The sequence below is a fragment of the Papilio machaon genome, chromosome 3, assembly GCF_912999745.1.
Source record: "Papilio machaon chromosome 3, ilPapMach1.1, whole genome shotgun sequence".
Lineage (NCBI taxonomy): Eukaryota > Metazoa > Arthropoda > Insecta > Lepidoptera > Papilionidae > Papilio > Papilio machaon.
In genome coordinates, this window is record NC_059988.1 from 9,467,990 (window position 1) to 9,488,865 (window position 20,876).

At 35.5% G+C, this 20,876-nt stretch overlaps 4 protein-coding genes across 5 annotated transcripts; 3 read left to right on the forward strand and 1 right to left on the reverse strand.

Annotated features, from left to right (window-relative positions):
- Positions 1-702: 702 nt before the first annotated feature.
- Positions 703-2,219, forward strand: LOC106711959 (the record flags this gene model as incomplete). The annotated part of the gene is made up of 2 exons (XM_014504394.2): positions 703-923; positions 1,236-2,219. A coding segment is annotated over exon 2 (984 nt), but the record flags the coding sequence as incomplete, so codon positions are not given.
- Positions 2,220-3,404: 1,185 nt separating this feature from the next.
- LOC106711786 (casein kinase II subunit beta) lies at positions 3,405-7,446 on the forward strand. 2 transcript variants are annotated; one of them, XM_045686016.1, is made up of 8 exons: positions 3,405-3,502; positions 3,752-3,827; positions 3,899-4,001; positions 4,456-4,555; positions 4,746-4,837; positions 5,344-5,533; positions 5,651-5,748; positions 7,316-7,446. In XM_045686016.1, the coding sequence occupies exons 2-8, from the start codon at positions 3,756-3,758 to the stop codon at positions 7,345-7,347; spliced, it is 687 nt and encodes a 228-aa protein (XP_045541972.1). In that variant the 5' UTR covers positions 3,405-3,502; positions 3,752-3,755; the 3' UTR covers positions 7,348-7,446. The 2 variants fall into 2 exon arrangements, with proteins under 2 accessions (XP_045541972.1, XP_045541975.1); XM_045686019.1 differs by having other exon boundaries at positions 3,453-3,545.
- A 94-nt stretch (positions 7,447-7,540) lies between these two features.
- Positions 7,541-8,856, reverse strand: LOC106711970 (BTB and MATH domain-containing protein 43). The gene is made up of 2 exons (XM_014504406.2): positions 8,670-8,856; positions 7,541-8,592 (listed from the first exon to the last, which is right to left on the reverse strand). Exons 1-2 carry the CDS (start codon positions 8,673-8,675, stop codon positions 7,612-7,614), a joined length of 987 nt encoding a protein of 328 aa, XP_014359892.2. The 5' UTR covers positions 8,676-8,856; the 3' UTR covers positions 7,541-7,611.
- A 252-nt stretch (positions 8,857-9,108) lies between these two features.
- LOC106711803 (protein SMG7-like) lies at positions 9,109-15,522 on the forward strand. The gene is made up of 17 exons (XM_045685991.1): positions 9,109-9,259; positions 9,430-9,529; positions 9,599-9,724; positions 9,824-9,942; positions 10,053-10,382; positions 10,482-10,634; positions 10,981-11,074; positions 11,225-11,408; positions 11,789-11,950; positions 12,106-12,259; positions 12,391-12,522; positions 12,607-12,806; positions 12,910-13,019; positions 13,093-13,203; positions 13,317-14,570; positions 14,817-14,927; positions 15,323-15,522. The coding sequence occupies exons 1-17, from the start codon at positions 9,228-9,230 to the stop codon at positions 15,407-15,409; spliced, it is 3,459 nt and encodes a 1,152-aa protein (XP_045541947.1). The 5' UTR covers positions 9,109-9,227; the 3' UTR covers positions 15,410-15,522.
- The last annotated feature ends 5,354 nt before the right edge of the window (positions 15,523-20,876 follow it).

Below are 20,876 nucleotides of genomic sequence, written 5' to 3' on the forward strand. Positions count from 1 at the left end.
AAGCGATTTATGAAAAGGTAGTTATTTTCTGGATTTTGTTACATTTTTTCAATGATTCCTTTTTTATCACTATTAATAGTAGCAGTACCAAGGAGCATCGTACCCAGTAATATTAATCTCCGCTTGAACGATAAAATACTAGTATCCGCTACTACAACGTCAGTAGGGAGGTCAAATAATCCCGCTTTATTAAAACCTTTTATTTAGTTTTTAATTCTTATTATGTTGAAAGCCAATGTGGTGAAAGATATTAATATTCTCCTATCTGTACATTGTATATTACACTATACTTACATAAAAACTAATGACGCTGCAGCATACATATTCGTTTAATTTACTTTTATTATTTATTCGTACTATATTTATGTTTATTTCTTTCATTTTCTTAAAATGTAAGGACATACTAAGTCCTTATACATTGTAATACATTAATCATTGGACGGGTGATATGGATTATGCTTGTTACCGACAATTTGCTAGAGTTGATGTAATGCTGTAAATGAGACAAAGTATTACGTTTATAATGCTTTTATTTATATATTTGATTTCTTAAAGACTAACCAATGGAATCAATTGATTAGAACCAACGGAAATAAACGTTGTAATTGATAAAAATACGGACGTCCTCTTCGACATTAATTTAGCAAAAACATGGCAACCTTAATTCTGCCACCTCCTTGCCACTCCTGCACTCCTGCATGTCATCGCCTGCCTATCACAGTCAGCAGTTATCTGTCAGTGTCATTTTGTTTTTGTTAGTTTTTGATGTTTTATTTATGCCATTGTAGTTATTAAAGGTATTTTTTTCAAATAGCAAAGAAGGAATATTTAGAATAAGTGTAAATCGAATTTAAATGTTTATCATCTCAGCCATACAATACAAATACGAAAATAGTTTACTGGAAGTACACAACTGGTAAAAGGTAAACTACAAATAAAAAGTTATTAATAATCCATATAATTTTAATTAATTATATTAAAAAAGTAATACGCTTTTAGTCGCAGTGGTCAATATTTTCAATTATGCTGTAATGAGTTATGTCATAAGATTTTGTTTGAATTATTTCACCACATTTTTCATATTTTAGCAATACATATATAAATTATGTTAACAGGGGGACAACGATTTTAATTTAGATTTGTATATGTTTCTATTTTTTTGAATATTCATACAAGTAAATCAAAAGTTGCAATTTTAATATGTTAATAAATATTTAATCTATTCAATTTATCAGATGGAAAATGGAGATGTGTCACCGTTAAATAATTGTCAGACTAAAGAGGCTAGAAGACTATATATTTATGATATTGGTACTAAACTAAATACACCTGGTCAATACGATATTGGTGGCACATATACTGAAGATGAGTCAGATCTATGGTTTTTTTGTTCCACATCTTTATGTCCAGGTTACCAGTATCTACTCAATGTATTTGTGTGCCATAGAAAACCAGGAATCATATCTGTAGGAATAAGCACAAGTGATGTATTAACATATAAAGTTAATATTGGGACTGTAACAAATAATGTTTTACCTGATTCATTGTCATGGCAGACATTAAGGGCTGTGGAAGCTGATGAAATTAACCATATAAAAACGTTTTGCTTCACTGAAACGGATATGGTGAGGATGAAGTATGAAACTTTGATTGTACCTTTGAGTATAGAATGGGAGCCAAAATGTTTTGTATCAGATAGTGTTATAAAAAGAGTCAAACTAAAACATAACTTTGGAGAATTACTATCAAATGAGAGCAGTAAAGATTTTGAGCTTAAGACACCGAGCGGCAAGGTCTACAAGATTCACAAACTTATTTTGGCTGCTCAAAGTCCAGTACTGAGGAAAACACTTAAAAACTTAAATGAAAAATCACTACTTCTGGACATTTGCGACAATGATTTAGAACTGCTACTTCAGTTCTTTTACACTGGAGCAATAAACAATGTATCAGAACAAAACTGCATACAACTACTAGAAATTGCTGGAAGATTTGAATTAAGAAGCTTATTCCTTTTTATGCAAGATGTTGTAAAGAAACAAATAACAGTTGAGAATGCTATGGATATTGCAATAATATCTGAGAAATATAAACTAGAAGATATGCAAAAAAATATATTTCAATTTATAAAAGAACATCCACAAGTCTTAAATACAGAAAGTTGGAAAAAATTGAATGATATAAATTTAACTAAAAAGCTTTTAGAAAACATTTATAAGGGCAGCATTTGATAAAAATATTATTGAAAATCTTGTTATTGTTGGATTTGAAAGTATTATTTTTTTGCTAATGTTTTTTTATAATTTTGAAATGTGAAATATATTTTTGAAATGTTATTAAAGATGATTAAGAAATTTTATTTATACTTTTACTTAAATAATGCCTCATGCTCAGATCATAGATGATATGTAAACCTCCTACAGATGGAGTGGAATGTTTTAACTTTAAACAAAGTGAAAATAACTAATTTACTAAAATAACTATCTAGATTTTAATATAAAATGCCACAATTTAACTAGTGCTGTAAAAGTAACATTCTACTATACTCGGAAATTCAAATAAATAAGTTACAGCCCACAATAATACTGCAATGGAATGAAATCAGTAGAAATTAAAAATGTGCACATGGCAATACTGTCACAGTCATGGGATCAGATCTAGGACCGAGTATATAACTATTAATAAGGACCGAGTATTCTTTATCTGAGGCTCAGATAAAGAATAGATAGAATATATACTTGGTCCTAGGTCATGGGTTAGGATAGGATCTATTCTTAAACTGAGGTCATGGGTAACTCAACCAAAATTGATGATCTGCAGACTGCAGATCAACCAACGTTTCGCATGTGTGAAGCATCAGTGAACCGGCTCGCAGTTCAGCCTAATTTGTATCTGTACAGCTGCATAATAGCGTCATCAATTACATTATACTAGCTGCGAAGTTGACAATTTAGCCCATTTTAGCCTTTTAAAGAAATGCACAATGACCAATTTGAGTCAAAAAATCTCGTTACTTCTAAAATAGGCATATGCTTTAAAAAGACTTTGGTAGCTGGTAGGTAACTGGTAGCTGGTTTATCTTAACTTCGCTAAATTCAATTCCTACAGAAAATATAAAAGTATTGCACTCTGCACAGCAAAACATAAAAAAACAATAGCTTTTGCTCGCGACTCCGTCCGCAATGAATTAAATAAAAATGTTCCTAAAAAATTCTAAACCTAAGTCAAATTTATCGAGATCCGTTGAGCCGTTCTGAAGATACCTAATAATAAACATCCATCACAATATAGCAAGATTTAAATTACATTAAAACCAACGTAATACGATGTAAAAATATTATTTGATTTATAAATATTTTTTGTGTGTAAACACATTTTATTTTTAGTAATTTTAACAGGCTGGTCATAGACAAGTTACACATACACGCGCAGCAAATTGAAATTCTCCCTCATCCCGAGGAGGTACCGTCCCGTCAAGCGTGGCTAATCAAGGCACCAAAAGGTGAGGTTTCCAATCGTTAAATCATCATTTTTATCGTGTATTTGTAAGTGTTTTGTTAATATTTTTCGTTAAAATGTATTCTAGTGTTAAAATGTTACCGAGAGAGTGTTTTAATATCAAAATATACATGTGAAAACATTGGGACGCGTTACAATTTATTGCAGCAGTGTTGATTGGAGAGCGTTTCATTTTTTTGTGTTTAAACCTGTGGTAACATTACGTTTGATACTCATAAGTGTATTATTTTAGGAAAATGAGCAGCTCTGAGGAGGTATCATGGATTTCATGGTTTTGCGGGTTGCGAGGTAACGAGTTCTTTTGCGAGGTGGGTGTCTTTTGATTCACTGTACTTTCGTTGTGTTTGCAGTTTATATTGGTTCGACTATTAACTTTCAGGTGGACGAAGATTATATAAATGATAAATTTAACCTGACGGGGCTAAATGAACAAGTACCACACTACAGACAGGCCTTAGACATGATTTTAGATTTAGAACCTGGTAAGTATGCACCATAGATAATATCGGTGACATTAACATCTATTAAAATTAGATAATTTCATTATAAACAGATTAATATTCCAGTTAAGAATACTTTTATTTTGATATCAAATCACATTAAAACATTTTTACTATATAGATATAGATAAATTAAGAGTTACACAAACACTATAAAAGTGATAGGTGTCTTTTAACAATGTGGTTTATTATAGTTTTTTCTTTGGGTTCAATATTGGAAAGTTGAAAGAATCAAACTAAACACTTACTGAGGAATGTTTCTGTAACACAATCAGAGGCAATGTCTTGTATCGCCAGTACAATTTAGTAAATGCAAATTGTAGTGACATTGAATTGATTAGAATGATTCATGCTGTTTCTTGCTATCTATAGTAATTAATCAAATTTGAAAATGCTTATTACAATAAAGTTATACTTTTTGTTATTATTTTTTTAGATGATGACCTGGACGACAACCCAAACCAGTCAGATCTTGTTGAGCAAGCATCTGAGATACTCTATGGGTTGATACATGCTCGCTACATATTAACAAATAGGTAATGTTCAATTTATTTTATGAGTTTATTTACTTAAACAATCAGTAATGAGAAATTTGCTATTGTTGAAATAATATCATTTTCATGCATTTTTTGCATAAATCAATTTTCCACTCAATAATTGTTCCTCTCCTTGGAAGCTACTTTAAAAAAACATCAATATATTTATGGAGTTTTAATTTTTGTACAGAGGAATTGGACAAATGCTAGAGAAATTCCAAGCGGGAGACTTTGGTCACTGCCCACGAGTATACTGTGAATGTCAAGCAATGCTGCCACTGGGTAACTATTCTTTTACCTTTGAACCCAATAATCAACCTTGATAAATTTTTGTTTATCTGAGGTATTTGTTACTAACATTTGTAATCCAGTTGCTTTTAAATAGAAATTAAAATGTCTGACCTATCATTTAGAGCAGGAATCCCCAAACTATTTTGGTCAAGTGACTTTTCGAAAATGAACCGTTTCCACAGAACCCCATGACCAAATTATCTACTTTTAAGATCAATTATTGTTATTATTACTATTTTTAATTCTGAAAAGTCAATAGTAGAAGACAGAGTGAAAATTAGCAATGCTTTAAGTTCAATATCAACACCAAGGGATCAATATCGACCCCTTTGGAAATCCCTGATTTAGAGGATGATTCATTTTATTTTTCTTCTCCTAAATATGCAAAGTTATTAAAACAATCTATTGTGTGAATTTAATTATCATTTATTGAGTACAGCCATTAAAATGTTGCATAAATAATACAGGGCAAGTATAAAATTTCATTAACATTGTAGGACTGTCTGATGTGCCGGGTGAGGCCATGGTAAAACTGTACTGTCCCCGCTGCATGGATGTGTACACTCCCAAATCTTCGCGCCATCACCACACCGACGGCGCTTATTTCGGGACCGGTTTCCCGCACATGGTCTTCATGGTTCACCCTGAGTACCGACCAAAACGCCCCGCCTCGCAGTTTGTGCCCAGGTTAGTCATTGCAATATTACAATCTATCATGCTATTTCTAGAAATTAATAATGTTTAAGTAATTCAATTGGATCTTGCACATGAGTTAATAAATAATGTTTCTTTTTCCCCTTGTAGATTGTACGGTTTCAAGATCCACCCGCTCGCTTACCAGATCCAACAACAGGCAGCGGCCAACTTCAAGGCACCGCTGCGGAATCTCTCGTACAACAACGGTAAACGCTAGGGCCGCGCCCCCCGCGCGCGACCACGCGCCCCCAACTGCACAGTGATACAGATGCTCCCAATACATAACAAATACAAACTGAGCGGACATACTTTACATGGCCAATGTTCAACTAACAAGTAAATGGGATCAAATTTATAACAACTAATTACTTATTTATAATTCTTCAAAACTTATAATCTTCTACAATGAGTAAGTTTTATTTTAAATGTGATAGTAACTTATAAATTTTAGCATGTCACTTGTGTTTTTAAGACATTTCAGACAAACAGTAAAATATTTCGTACATTGAATTCCGTGTGCATCTGTGTTAAAAGCATATCTCAGCAGGATTTACCCATGTAATGCAGTAAAATTTTTTCACAATACTGCCCTCTTAAACCTGTCCACTCTGTTAAACCTATTGTCACTTTATAACAAGTAAAATTACGTTTTTAATCAACTTAAATAACATAAAATAACACATCTCTTAAATCTTTAATCGTCATCGTAGTTTATTGTACTATTTGTCTTAAGATTAGTCGAAATAAAATTTACATACAACTAATATGTAGGGAGGATCTGTATCAATACAATATTAAGCAGTTAATACTGTGGTGAGGACAACTAATAAATGGGACAGAAATGTTAGTGAGTCATCATAGTTATGTAAAGGTTCCACAACAGACATAGCTAAAATGTTTGGTCATACTTAGTATAAAATAGCCAAGTATTGATTTAGATAATGTCCATTGCTATCTTGTATAGTTATTATTCATCAAACATTGCTGCAAAAAATTCATTTACACAATTCAATCTATTTGATAACAGTAGTTCTCACAAATGGTTCAATACATCTTGATAGAGGTCTTTTAATCTGTGTTCAATTACTGTTATATGGGGCAATGGTAAACTCAACCGGTATATTTGTAGTTTATATTTATAAAATCGCATCTAAGCTAGGCACTTGTAAGTTTTTATTTTTATATCCGATAACACAAATGGTCCTTTTAACATTTGCGCATTTGTGTCTTGAAGACTTTCCATTATTGTATCGGTTCCAGTAATTATAAATAAATATTATCAAAACTATTGGCCTTTTTTTCTTGCTTATCCTGCATGTTAACCATGTTTTCTTCCTGTTCAAAGCAAAATAACCAAGTTGTGTGTTCGGCGATTGTTGATATTTTAATGAAAAATCATAATTGCAAAAATAATAAAAAAAAAATTGTGCTTTAGCTTTATTGATTAGTTTGATCAGTTTAGAGGTAACTGTAATTAGCTAGTTGCTGAACAAAGTAGCTAAACTAGCATAAAAACTCATGGTTATAATATATTCTAACATGTGTTTTGACAATGAGTTTTTAACTAAGTAGGAATATATTTGTTTTAAAAAAATATCGAAAACTTATTAGTCATATTGATATAAATATAACCTAAAATTCATTTAAAAAAACTAGACTTCACAGTAACACTTAGCACTTGAACATTTTATTTATCATAGAAAAAAATAGCTACATAATTATTTAGACCAAGTGGAAAATAAAATTTTAATTGAAGACATTTGTTTGTCACAGAGACGAAGACTTCAAGTAACATTCCAAAATGATCATAGCCAAGCAGCGTGCAGCGCACAGACCGCAGATGCGAGCACCCACCATGGCCGCCTCAATCTACTACTAATGACCAGTAACATAAATAATTATAATATTTATTGAAATAACTAATTTACTCCTTATTTAAACTAAACAGTTGTGTTTTTATTTCAAATAAAGTTTATTTTTACGTTTTATGTATTTAATTTTTTTATTATTTTTATAAAATAGCACCTGTTTATAATTTAATGTTCAACCAAATTTGCAATTTCTGACGTTCATGCAGCAAGAAATCTACATAATTCTCTGACTAGGTCCACATTTTTAATCTCATCAAAGAAAGAGCTGTCTAAGATGGAATTATACTTCTTAATAAATTTTAACGCCTCTCTTTTAAGATAGTTGGCATTATACATATCAGATAATACAAGAATTTCCAGTGCACTGTCATGAGTTAATTGATAACATAATGCATGCTGAGTTATTTCTTTAAGACCATTTAAATTGAATCTATCAGCCAACATAAGTAGATTGTAACAATTCTTGCTTTCTAAATCTTTCACTGTTCCTGAGTAAATAAACTCTAAAATGCATTGAAGATCCTCTTTACCAACATCAACAAGTTTTACATAACTATTCTGAGACTCTGCAGTCTCCTCTTTGAGCATAGCTTTAAATACTTCACTTTGTCCAGCTAAAAGAAGTTTATGGACTGAAAACTTTTCCCCATCCAATGATTCTATTGTGAAATCAGCACCTACTGGATCATTTAACAAATCAATAAAATCCATGGTACTGGAATTTATCTCTGTACTTTGAGAATTTTTAAATGTTATAGCTATATATAATGTCTTATCTTTTAAACACTCAACATCGAGATCGCTGAAACTATAAGTTGTAACAAATCCAGTGCTTGCTTCCCGCTCTCCTACTCTAAGTACTCGAAAATTCTTCATACTTTTATCAAGATATACAGCGCCAGTCTTCTTATCAAAGGTCATTTCATTACTATTGCTTACAGTGACATTTATTGAACCTTCTTGGGGGCTTGAGACAAACAGTTGTAAAAGGAAAATATTACCAACTTGACTTGTCATATACGTGTACCTATGGTCAGGAACATCTGCAATATAGGTGCAACCAATATCGTAGAAGTTAGGTCTATGAAACTTTTGATAAATATCTTCGAGACAAAGCCACTTTGCATTTACGGTTTGACAACAATTGTCGTTGTTACCGGTTACTACACTCCCATCATCCTGTTTTAAAAAACAACAAATATATTATTTACTGGGAAGGCATTGCATGATATTTAGATAAGTTATGAAATTGTTACCTCCATCTTGTTATTCTTACTAATAACAAAAATATAGTAAAAAGTTTGATTTTAAGACTAATACTTAGAAAATTATTTCCTATTGAGTAATAAATACAATTAAATAGATATAAATAAAAACTTTATAAAACTTCTTTCTTCTTTATCCCATCAAACAGACGTCAGTGTCACTCAATTATTTAAGCTCAAGTAACAAAAACCAAATGTCAATTATTAATTATTTTAGAATTAGGACAGAGGAGGCACACCACCATCAGCTAATAAAAGTTATTTTAAGTTTGGGAACGTTTTTTCGTGTTTGAATGTCGAAAAAAGTGCTTTACATTCCTTGCACTAGCCTCATCAGTTTTTTTCTTCTTTTTTATATTTTCACGGAAAGGGACTTAATAATGGCAACTTTGCTAATGTCAAGATGACATTTCACAAAAATATAGTTTTATTTTCCTGTGCATGGATTTCGATTGTTTTTAGAATTTTTTCCTTTCAATATTAGGTTTTGCTACTTTGAATCTTTTCCTAATGCTATGACAAACATTGAGGCTTTAAGCCTCTATCAAAATGGTTTTAAACGCCGCTGTACAAATGTTGAGGTATGCAAAGAAACCTTATAAAAGATATTTACATCATCACTATAACCCTAATTTAGCAATTTTCTCACAATATTTGTTAAAGTCAATGTAATAATTTAAAGCCTTTAAACATACAAAGAATATTCGTTGTTTTATAATTCCTTAATTACTTTTAATTTCTTTCATTTCAGAGAGGCAGATGAATTAAAACAGAAGATTTTAAAATTCAATAGTGGAACGTCAATGCTCCAAGATCGCAGCCTTTGGACAACACAACAACAATTGCAAAATGTCTGTAAATGCTTTTTAATACATGTTTTGTTATTGCTACAATCAGAAATGTAATATTTTAATTTTTAGGTTTATCAGAAAATTCTAATGCTAGACTTAGACTATGCCTTGGATAAAAAAGTTGAGCAAGATCTATGGAATGTTGGTTTTAAACAACAGATTGAAGCATTACAAGCTATCTCTAAAGATAGAAAGGTAAGAATATCTAGCTATATTAACTAACCTTCCCCAAAATGACTTAAATGATTTTAAATGTGCCAGTTATCATATCACTACTAAAAAATATTTTTTTAGAATCCCCTGCGCAGTGAAGGCCAGGCAATGCTGTCATGGGTCCTTCAGGCCGCAGCTGGTTTCTACCTCTGTCTGCTCCATCAGATCTGTGCAACTTTCAAACTGGACTTACCATTTAGGTTTGTATAAATATATTCATTCTTTCCTTAATATATATGATGAACTCAAGAATGGATTGATAACAGTATATTAACATTTATTTGTTACTTGAAAAATATATATTTTGTAGACGGCGTGCATCATTGCTCGGTTCTGTGGAAGCTTGGGGACCAGGAGCATCAGCAGCACCGGCGGCTGCGCGCTATGCGAGTCAGCACTGCCTTGTACACCTAGGAGATCTGGCTCGGTACCGTCAGCAGTTACGCGTCGCACATACGTTCTACCGACATGCACTCGCCGTGTCCCCACATTCTGGTCAGCCGTATAACCAACTTGCATTGGTAGCGTGGCGTCGAGGCAGGCGACTGGCTGCTGTGTACTGGCATGTAAGGTCATTACTCGTTAGAGCACCCTTCCCGCCCGCGCCTGTTAACTTAGCGCGAACCCTAGAGGCCGCTAGGTAAGTAGTTTTGTCAATTGTGTCTAATAAATTGATAACTATCTATGTTTGTGTTGTATGCTTGTGTTTCAAAGTAATCTTTAAAATCCAATGTTATAGCCGTGATGTGAAGGAAGGTCCACCGCTGCCTGTGCTGCCAGGGCTTACCAACAACATGTCCCACGTGGCTGAAGTCAAGACTGAGAGACTGAACGCACACTCCTATGTCACAGAGCTCATCCGAGCCATTAACTACATACACACTGTCGAGCAGTTAGTACTATACGTATTTATTACATTTGTTCTCCTAAAAATGGTCTCACAACTTTTTTTTTTATATATCAAAAGGTGGCTAACAAGCGAAAGGCCACCTGAATTCGACCAAAATATCGAGGCGACCGTTACAAATAGACTTCCGCAAATGCAGATGCGTAGCCTACCTTTAATCAATGGAGAAGGGGATGCATGGAACGAGAATATTTCCCCCTCCAATTCATTCCCTCTTTAGCCAAATCCACTTCCCCTTCCCAACTATTTCTTATTAAGAATGGAAAGAGGACTAAAATTACATCTTTATAAACATTAACTTAATATTTAAAAAAAAATGACTTACTTTCAGATTAGATGCGGCAACAACTCTAGTGAACACTTTGAACACATCACTAACGCCTTTGATCGCGACTGACAGCTTTGAGTCTATGACTCTTATAAAGGTTAGCGTTTAATTTAACACAATACAAAATTAAATTAAAATTAAAAAAATATATATATCCGCTCAATTAATTCCACATTTTATAATAAAAATTTAATGGCATGATGCCCAATTTTGATATTGAATTGTAACATAGTTAATATTATGACAGATGTCGTGCGTGTTGATCTGGCTGGTGCAGTCTTCGAGTGAGGATCTGAGCTCTGACAGTGCGCTGAGTGCTGACGAAGCGGTAGCAGCGCGGCTGGCAGCATCGCTGGCTGCAAACACCGTACTGGCCTTGCTGCTGCCCGCTTACACAGCTCCTGAGCCACCAAAGAAGGCATTACCTGCTTGTGAGCGTTTATATTATAGCTAGTGTTGTTGAGAATACTTTTAGGCAACCTACGTTCCCATACTTTAGTCAGTCTTTTCTTCTTTTACGAGTTTTATCTACTCGCTGTCGCTGACTAAGCTGCGCGGAATTAAAAAAAAACCTAAAAACTAGCTTTAATATGTTCTTCCAGATTATGCTTTACATCTGTGCCAAATTTCATCAAGATCCATTTAGCCGTTCCGGAGATACCTTCTAATATCCATCCATTCATCGAAACTTTCGCATTAATAACATTAGTAAGATGTGAATCGATTAATATTAAATAAGATCAATGTATCTAAGTGCGACCATTAATTTGTGAATGTACAAATGTTAATAGTGAGCATTGTATGTATGTAGTAAAGGTGTGGCTGCAGTGGGCGGCGGCGCGGGGGCGGGGCCGAGGGCGTGGCGGCGCGCTGCAGGGGGCGGCGTGGCGCGCTCGCCCGCAGCTCTGGCCTGCGCTCGCGCACACGCTCACTGCGCTACTGCCGCGCGCCGCTGCTCTGCCGGCTGACCTCTGTGAGTATTATCAACAGCCTGAGTCAGTCCGCTGCTGGACATACTCTTTTCTGATGCCTTCTAGACTAACTAAACATTAAAATAAAGTTTGGTATATAACCAAAGTATCAAGTTTTATTGGTGGTTAATGATTTAACTTAAACTTATGTATCCAGACGACACAGTTCCCCTGCCTGAAGACGAGGAGCTGCACGGATTCCTGCCGCTAGAGGAGGCTTTTCAAGGGCTCAAGTTCTCTTACCACACCACGTGGGACACGTACGGTGGTCGCCTGCCGGACATCGACACCGGACAGGACGGCGATACAGGGTGAGTTGTGATAACAACAGGCACACAATGAAATTAAACTTGTTTTGGAGTGGTTTCACTTGAAGTAAAAGTTATGTTAAAGTGGGTGATTTTTTTTGTTAAATTCTAATGCTGTCTTGTTCTATTCGAAGGAGTCCGTCGAGCATCGCGGCTTCGTGCTTCAGCAGCGAGCCCGAGTTGGAAGACAAGGTGCGCGCGCACAGGCTCGTGGCGCTCGGCAAACAGCTCGCCGAGCAGCACGCCGAACATTTTACGTGCGAAACGTAAGTACAATGTAAACGCAGATTTTGTATGAAGAAATGAAAGCTTATGAAAATCAGGAATTCTTTACTGGATGTTTGTAACAGAGAGGAAGACGGCACGATACGATTTAGTGCGTCGGCGGTGGGCGGGGAGCAGCTGCGGCGTGCGCTGGCCGAGCTGAGTGCGGCCGCGGAGCAGGGGGCGGGGCCTGGTGCGGCGGAGGGCGGGGCCGACGACAGCGAGGACGAGGCCCCGCCCCCAGCACCGCCCATCATCATATCCGAAGCGGATTTCAGAGAGAAAGGTCAGAAGGAAAAAATATTATATTACGTAATTGTATAATTTCTGCAAAATTATATTTTCCTTATATAGTAGTGAAGAAAATAAAAATTGATTGTGTGCTGCAGTGCGGGAGAAGCGCGTGGGTATACTGAAGCCGCAGGGGTCTCTGGAGCGAGCACGAGAGGAGCGGGCACGGGAGGAGCGCGCCACTGTGCACGAGGAACACCTGCCTCTGGTACATAATCTCGTATCAATTTTATTATAAAAACATTATTTCAATAAATTTTTATTTACCATTTGTTGTGTAGGAAATTGAAGAAGAGAGCAGCAAAAGCGAAGACAAGAAGGAGGGCCGAAAGGCACGCGTCAACATCGCCATGGCCGCCATCATGCGCAAGCAGGAGGAGACCAACAAGCAGGTTTGTACACAACATACACACTCGACTTGATGCATACATACATATTGAACAAAAAATATATTATTACGATTAAGTAAGTTTGGATTATTAGAACGTTCTTTTATAAATTTCAGGTGAAGTTTGCATCACCGCCGCCAACACCGGACTCATTGACAGAGGGCAGCGAGTCCGGGGCCAAGGAGGCCGAAAAACTCAAGGTCCTGCAACCAAAGGCCATCAAGTCCCTTAGCAATCTGCCTCTAGGCAGGAAAACAGGCGGCATTCTCTCCCTTAAGGACAAGTCGGCCGGCTACCCTCACCTCGTCAACACAGACCCCGAGCCATCTAAGAAAACTGAGAAAGACGAGAAGAAGGATCCCAAGCCCAACACCAACACGAATCAAAACTCTCAGCAGAGTTACCAACAGAAATGGCAGGACCATCCGCCGCAGAATTGGCCCGTCCAGCCTCAACCATTCAGCGAGCCACGCGTCGCCTTCCAGAAGACCTACGGCATCCAGAGCGCAGGTCTCAGCTACAACCCCAACTACCAGAGCGCGCCCGGCTTCGGCCAGGGCATACGACTACCCGTCGTCAACCCGAAGGAGATCGACGTGAGGACCGCGGCGCTGCAGAAACAGAACTCCCGCCCCGAGCTCTTCCAAGAGGGGCACAAGTTCACGAACCACGGGTACCAGATGTCCAGTGACAAGAAGAACTTCCTCAACGACCTGCCGCCGCGCTTCGCCAACCAGTACCGCTACTGGCACAACGCGCAGGAGACCCAGCCCAACGAGAACAAATTCAGAGATGAGAACTTCACAAACAACGCGACCTTCGAATCCCAACCCTTGCGCAGCTGGCCCACACCCCAGCCCGAGTACCCGCAGCCGATGACCTGGTGGAAGCCGGAGAACTCGCAGGTCTTCAACGCGAACTTCTCCGCTCCGATGAACGTCCAGCCCAACTTCTATTCCCCGTCTCCGATCTCTTCCAACACACCAAATCCCTACTTAAATCTGACCTACAACCAGAACCAGGCGCAGAAACCTGACAGTGTGAATCCTAACTGGCAGGCGACGATCGGTCAGCCTCAGATGCCGACGCTCCAGAACCTGGTGACGTCACCCAACTTCAGCGGTGCACTGAACAACTTCGGCTCGTACGGTGCTGGTGTGGGCTACGACGCCGCAATGTACCCTCAGTTCGCTAACAAGCTCGCCTTCCCCCCCGCACCCCCGAACACGCTCAAACTCGACAAACCCTACCCCAGTAAGGATGTTGACGAGACGATCAACTTTGGTGCCAATGTTATGGATCTACAGCAGAGAAATATAACCTATAATAACGTGAACCAGGACGTGGGCGCAGCTAATACATTGGAGCAGGTCAGAACAATACTGTAATAATCTTACTAATTAAAAATGCCTATGTTTGGATGGATGGATGGATGTTTGTTACAAAGTATCTCCGGAATGATTCAACGGATCTTAATGAAATTTGTGACAGATATAGAACACATAGGCTTATTTAGTTTTTTTTTTAATTCCTGGCGAACGAAGTCCCAGGCGACAGTTAGTAAGACATAAAATAATATGTATTGATTTTTTTTACTATTGGTATTGTAATTTCAGGTGAGCGACAGTGGCGCCGCGGGTGTGGTTGCGGGCGGCGCGGGCAACACGTACTCGTTGTTCAGCGCCGCACCAGAACCCGCCGCCTGGCAACAGCGACACCCACACCAGGTCACCATCAACACAATTAAATGAAATTAATTGTAGAGTTCTAGAATAATTATAAAAAAAATGTGAGCCGTCATGGGACGCCTGGCAGATGTGAAACATCGTGTGTGTACAAGTAATATGCATAAAAGATAATATTATTAAAATAATTTTAAAAATTATGTATACCTCAGTATAGCGTGGCGACGGGTCGCCACACCGTACACTCTACTACACATAAAATATATATGTATACCTTAGTATAGCGTGGCGACCCGTCGCCACGGCAAGTGTCGCCACGCCAACAATTCGGTTTACAAGTGATCCTATAGATGTTTCACATCAAAAAACGATTTCTTTATTAGAGTATAGGTTTATCTCTTAGAAAATTGTTAATATTTTTAAGGGTGTTTTTGCAGTCTTTATGGTCGGGGCCGGGCCCCTCTCCACTGGAGCGACTGCTGGAGCAACAGAAGCAGATGCAGCAGCCTCCCGCCAAGCAGTGAACTCTACATCATGTAATACGTAACTAAACAAAAATATATGATTGTGTCTGTCTTCACCATACCTTATTTGGTTTGGAAGTAATTCAATGTCGAATTTATTTTTATAAAGTAACAACGACATTTGAAAAAAATCAACTTTGTTTTTAACTTTTTTGAGTTTTACTGAGGAATTGTTAAATTTTTTAAATGGTAACATTATAAAACTTGTTCCAAATTTCGATTTTGTTCGAAATGTTTCTAGAATTATTGGAAAGAGATTGAATTATGATCCTTCGTCACATTTTATTTCTTTGTCATATTTCACAGTTCTCGTGTCGTTAGTCTCACTCATTCCTGAGTTATTTTATAGTTCTTTGTGAACTAACCTCATAGTAAATAAAATTTTTATGTAAATATTTTTACTGAATTCCATAAACAAAAATAGTAAAATTGTTTTAATTTTTAGGCGTTTGTATATTTTTTTTGTAATTTGTGAGTAATATTTAAATTAAATCTTATTTAATTTCTTTTTACAAATTATTTCAATCACAATTTATAATATGTAAAAGTTGTAAAGTTTTATTCTCAAAGTACGAGTTGCAATAAACATCACAAATACTTAATTCTCAGAATTAATCATAATTGTTGAGAATAAAGCAATTATTTTATTGACAACAGTTGCAATGTATTTATTTATTGTGATTTAAAAAAATACAGTCGAATTGATAACCTCCATTTTGAAATCGGCTAAATATCTCATTTCAATGTGCAATTCCACTGCCAAAACGTCTCTACAATAAAACTTTTTTTTTGTTTAAAGAAATTAAGCGAGTTGGTGAAACATTTTGCTGTGGAAGCCCACGAGATATTAAAGCCTCTTGTTTACTTGAATATATTTAATGTTATATACTAAATCATTAATACGAAATATAAGTGTTTGTTATCTTTTTGGTTCGTTTTTAACATACCAAATATTACTGTCGGTTTCCACTGTTGTAACACAAGTATTAAAAAACATTTCTCTCATTTTTATAAAAATATAAATATAATAAAATGTTTTAGAAACATGTGTGTCGGCAGTATTTTTGAATTGAATCTACCTTACATTAAGTAAACCGATCTTAGTGTTTACGTTACATTACAAATTGTACCAAATTTTGTTCTAGATGTTTTTTTTTTCTGCGAAAGTTCTCGTACATGTTTTGCTTCAGTAAGCATGAAGTAAATTGAAAGAAACTTTGTGTTATTTTGTATTAAAGATATTTTTGTTATACGTTGAAATCAATTTTGTTTCATTTTAAAAAAACCCTACAATTAACATATTGGAACTTTTAACTTAAACTTCTTTTTAAAATATTTGTAAAATAAAGGAAATCTTCTCTGATTTACATCTTACTAATATTATAAATGGGAATGTTTAGATGGATGGATGTTAGAAGGTATTTCTGGCACAGCTTAACAGATCTTGATGAAATTTGTCACATAGTCTGGACGAACACTTACTAATTAAGTTTTATTAAAACGGAAACTAGAAAAAAAACAACAAAATGTCAATAATTTAAATTTATTCTTCCTTCGTAATACTAAATAATAATAATTAAGGGATACAAATGTATCTAATATTGTAAAAAAGCGTAATATCTATAACTAATTGCATTAAAACGTATTTACATTGCGAGTGTCTCAAACATTTGAACGCAACCTTACATCAAGTCGTGGTTATATAAACCTAATTCAGCTAATCAACAATAAAATTAACGGATAAAATATGAACGCTGCAAGAACAGTTTTCTTCGTGCACTCTCAACTAAAATTATTGCTAGTAGGTAACAATGTCTCTACAGAATCTATTATATTTCTTCACGTGTCTGAAGTTAACAAGGTACTGTGGGTTTCTGAGACCAAAATCCCCATTTAAAATATATATGTTTTGTCAAAGATAATGACAGACATTTTGGTCTTAGAAACCAATTATTAATCAAATATAAAAAAAGATGCTCGAGGCCTAATTTTAGTCCTCTTCCCCTTCACAATCTTTTCTTATTAGAAAAGGATGGGTAGAGGAAGTGGATTTGACGGAGGATGGGAAGCATAGGAAGGGGAAATATCCTCTTTCTGTGCGTCCCCTTCTCCGTTGATTAAAGGTAGGTAACGCATCTGAATTTGTGAATGTCTTTGAGCAACACTCGCCTCGCTATTTCGGCGAATTCAGGTGACCGTTTGCTCATATGCCACCTTATGATATATATACAAAAAAAAAGCCAAACAGCAGATATACTCTGTCTCTTTCTAGACCAGTGTTTCCCAAAGTGGGCGATAACGCCCCCTTGGGGGCGTTTGAAACCTAGGAGGGAGCGATAAGGGGCCCAAAAATGGGGGGCATTGAAATTAATTCAAGTAATGACATTGTGGTTTTTAAGTTTTAGAGCTGAATAAAAATTAGGGGGGCTGTGAAATATAATTGATTTTCAAAGGGGGCGGTGAAAGAAATAAGTTTGACAATCACTGCCCTAGACCTCTACGTTCTATATGTTGTTGTCTTTCTCACTATGAGTGCGCCACTTACAATTGCGAAGCTAACTTCAGACATATGAATATTCTACAGCTGGCTTTACATTATGCAATTTCCTTATGTATAGATAACATAATATGACCATCTTATTAAGGTATTTAGAAATATTTTTCTTCATCACAATGGCGCCTTGAATTTCATACATTTAAAGAGATACAAATTTTGTGACATTTAACTTAAATAAGGTAAATATGCGTTTAATTTTGAAATAAAATAAATTTGATAAACAAAAAAAATATGAAATTTTTAAAAGAAGCAATTATCATGTCTAGTGATGCAACGGAAGTGTCTTACCGGAACCAGAAACGGAAACAGATGTCAAAAATAAATTTTAGCAGAAACGGAAACGGAAACGGATGCGGAAACAGAAGTGTAAATAATAATAAAAAACATATTTACAAAAATATTTTTTTCGGTAAAAACTGTTTGTATTCGTTTTTAATTTATTAAGGCATTGGATATCGGTGTTCTTTAGCCTTCAATGTATGTATTTTTACTGCGCGGCAATAAGTTAAAATACGCGTTTTTTTTTTTAATTTATTTTCAGGAAACAAAATTACACTATTTACAAATTAAAGTTCGCCAAACCACTCGTGTTGACAAACGACAAATATATTTCTAACTATATAATGATGATGATATATTACATGGTTATCACTTATTCAAAAGTACATTTAATAACTCGTAAGAAATAGTCGCATTTTGCCAGTTGTCAAATTTTATATGGACAACAACTAGACAGTTTACTCCAGCAAGAGAAACTGATTGTTTCAAACAGCAGCAGAAAATATTACGCGCTTAAATTCACAAAATAGTACGTAAACAAACAAATGCGACAAGTGCCGAAAGGCCGCGCACGGATTGCCCGTCTCGCGCCGCGCATTTGGATCTCTCAGCCGTCGTAAAGTTCCGTTTTATCTCCGTTATAAAAGTTGCGGAAACAGAAGCAGAAACGGATGTTGAAAAGCACGCGGAACTTCCGCACTTGCGGAAACGGAAACAGACATCCGTTGCATCACTAATCATGTCTTACTTTTTTGTATTTAAATTTTTTTTTTCGTAATTTAAACATTTAAATTTGAACATACCTAGATACTTTGTGCGGAAAAGCGAAAGACATAAAATACTTAACGTACGACATCGTGTTACTAACTGTAGGTTTCTGAGATGAAAAATCCCCATTTAAGAAAGAAAGAAAGAAACTCGTTTATTACCACACAAGTACAAGAGAAAAAAAAATTCACACCACATATTTATGAAAATAATTTAGTGAAATGTGGTAAAAGGGGCCAACTCAGCGTATGCAGAGACGGCCTAAAGCAGTCCCTGCGCTGGTTTAAAATATATTGTTGTCTATTTTGTCAAGATAATGACAGGGATGACGACATGTTTTATACAGATTTGGATCTCAAAAACCTACGGTAAATTAGCTTTGCAGTATTTATGCCAACATCACACACACACAAGTGAAAACATCTTGACGATATATTTTATTAGACAAAAGTGAAAAAAAAAAATTGAGCAGTGACATTTTATAAGCTCTTATACTTTTCACAGATATACCAAAAAACGTGTATCATAATTCATTTAAACCGACATAATTTAATAAATCAAAATTACAATAATTATTATTGAATATAAATAAAAAAAAAACGCTTTAAATGTCAGTAAAAACATGATAGATTTAACAAAATTGATATTCAGCCTTTGATTTGTGTAATTTATATTTTTCAACGTTGAGGTTACGAATTTCTCGCAATTTTTCGTACTAGACTCTCAGACAAATAGTCCGGTAACTCAATTTTTTAACAAACTTGTACTTGCATTGGCACAATCTTAATAACTATTTCAATATGGCGCATACAAATTTTATAAATAAATAAAAAATGTACAAAATAATTGACTATGGAATTGTAAAATTGGCAGCACAATTTATAGTTGAACTAAATATTTGAAATATAATATATTTTGCATGTATAAAATTATTTATATTTATTAAAAATAGAAACAATTGGTTACTAAACGTATATGAAAAATGAAAAATACGAACATCTTTCCAATATCATAAAAAACCTATCAAATTCCTTTTGTTTATGTCATATACATAAACAAAAGACTAAATTAATTGCATTTCTTGCAAAAAAAAAACATGGCCACGGAAAAAAAATAGTCTTAGAAATTGGAAATTAACACATTGATGGACAGTAACGTCTGTGGGCGTTCCTATAGTAAAAAATGATACGACAGAACGCCTTTAGTCGTAATAGTTTATACTCGTGTCACGGCAGTACGGCTGAGGGCGTTTGATTTTCAATACTTTTACAAGGAAGAGAATGTTGTAGTGTCACCGCAAAAGTAATGCGGCTTTCCTACTGTCATCGTACATAGTTCTACAACACGTCAAGGGACACACACATTGACAGAATTCCGGTACCCCTCCCCCCGTACAGTACGCCCGTGGGCGTCATGTTTTCATACATTTAGTCACGTAGTGCGCGTCGGCGGTGGGCTTCGTGTCACCTCATATTTTCGCGCGCAAATAACGGCTCGAGTGGTAAGTTATTGACGTATTTTTGTGTTTTTGTTTATCGAAATATTCAAATTCAATTTTGTATAAGGTAATTGTGCTTCTAAAATTAGTGGTTGTTTGTATTGAATGCAGTTTTTTGGTATTGAATTAATAATGAATTTATCTACAGATGGCGCCTGGAGATCCGTACGAAAGGGAACAAAAACGGCTGTTAGAATTGTTCAATGAAGCTGAAACTCCGGAATCTAGTGAACAGAGCTGGGCATTAACTCGTTAATCCGTTAATCGTTAATTAACGAAGTTAACATTTTGCTTAACGGATTAACTTTTAAGTTAACTTCAAAAAGTGTTAACGCTTTTGTTAACTTCCGTTAAACTCAACTTCC

Coding starts and splice junctions, on each gene's coding strand:
- LOC106711786 (XM_045686016.1), top strand. CDS start 3,756: ATGAGCAGCTCTGAGGAGGTATCATGGATTTCATGGTTTTGCGGGTTG. Junction 4,002..4,455: donor GATTTTAGATTTAGAACCTG/GTAAGTATGCAC, acceptor TTATTTTTTTAG/ATGATGACCTGGACGACAAC. Junction 4,556..4,745: donor CGCTACATATTAACAAATAG/GTAATGTTCAAT, acceptor ATTTTTGTACAG/AGGAATTGGACAAATGCTAG.
- LOC106711803 (XM_045685991.1), top strand. CDS start 9,228: ATGGTTTTAAACGCCGCTGTACAAATGTTGAG. Junction 9,530..9,598: donor CACAACAACAATTGCAAAAT/GTCTGTAAATGC, acceptor TTTAATTTTTAG/GTTTATCAGAAAATTCTAAT. Junction 11,409..11,788: donor AAAGAAGGCATTACCTGCTT/GTGAGCGTTTAT, acceptor GTATGTATGTAG/TAAAGGTGTGGCTGCAGTGG.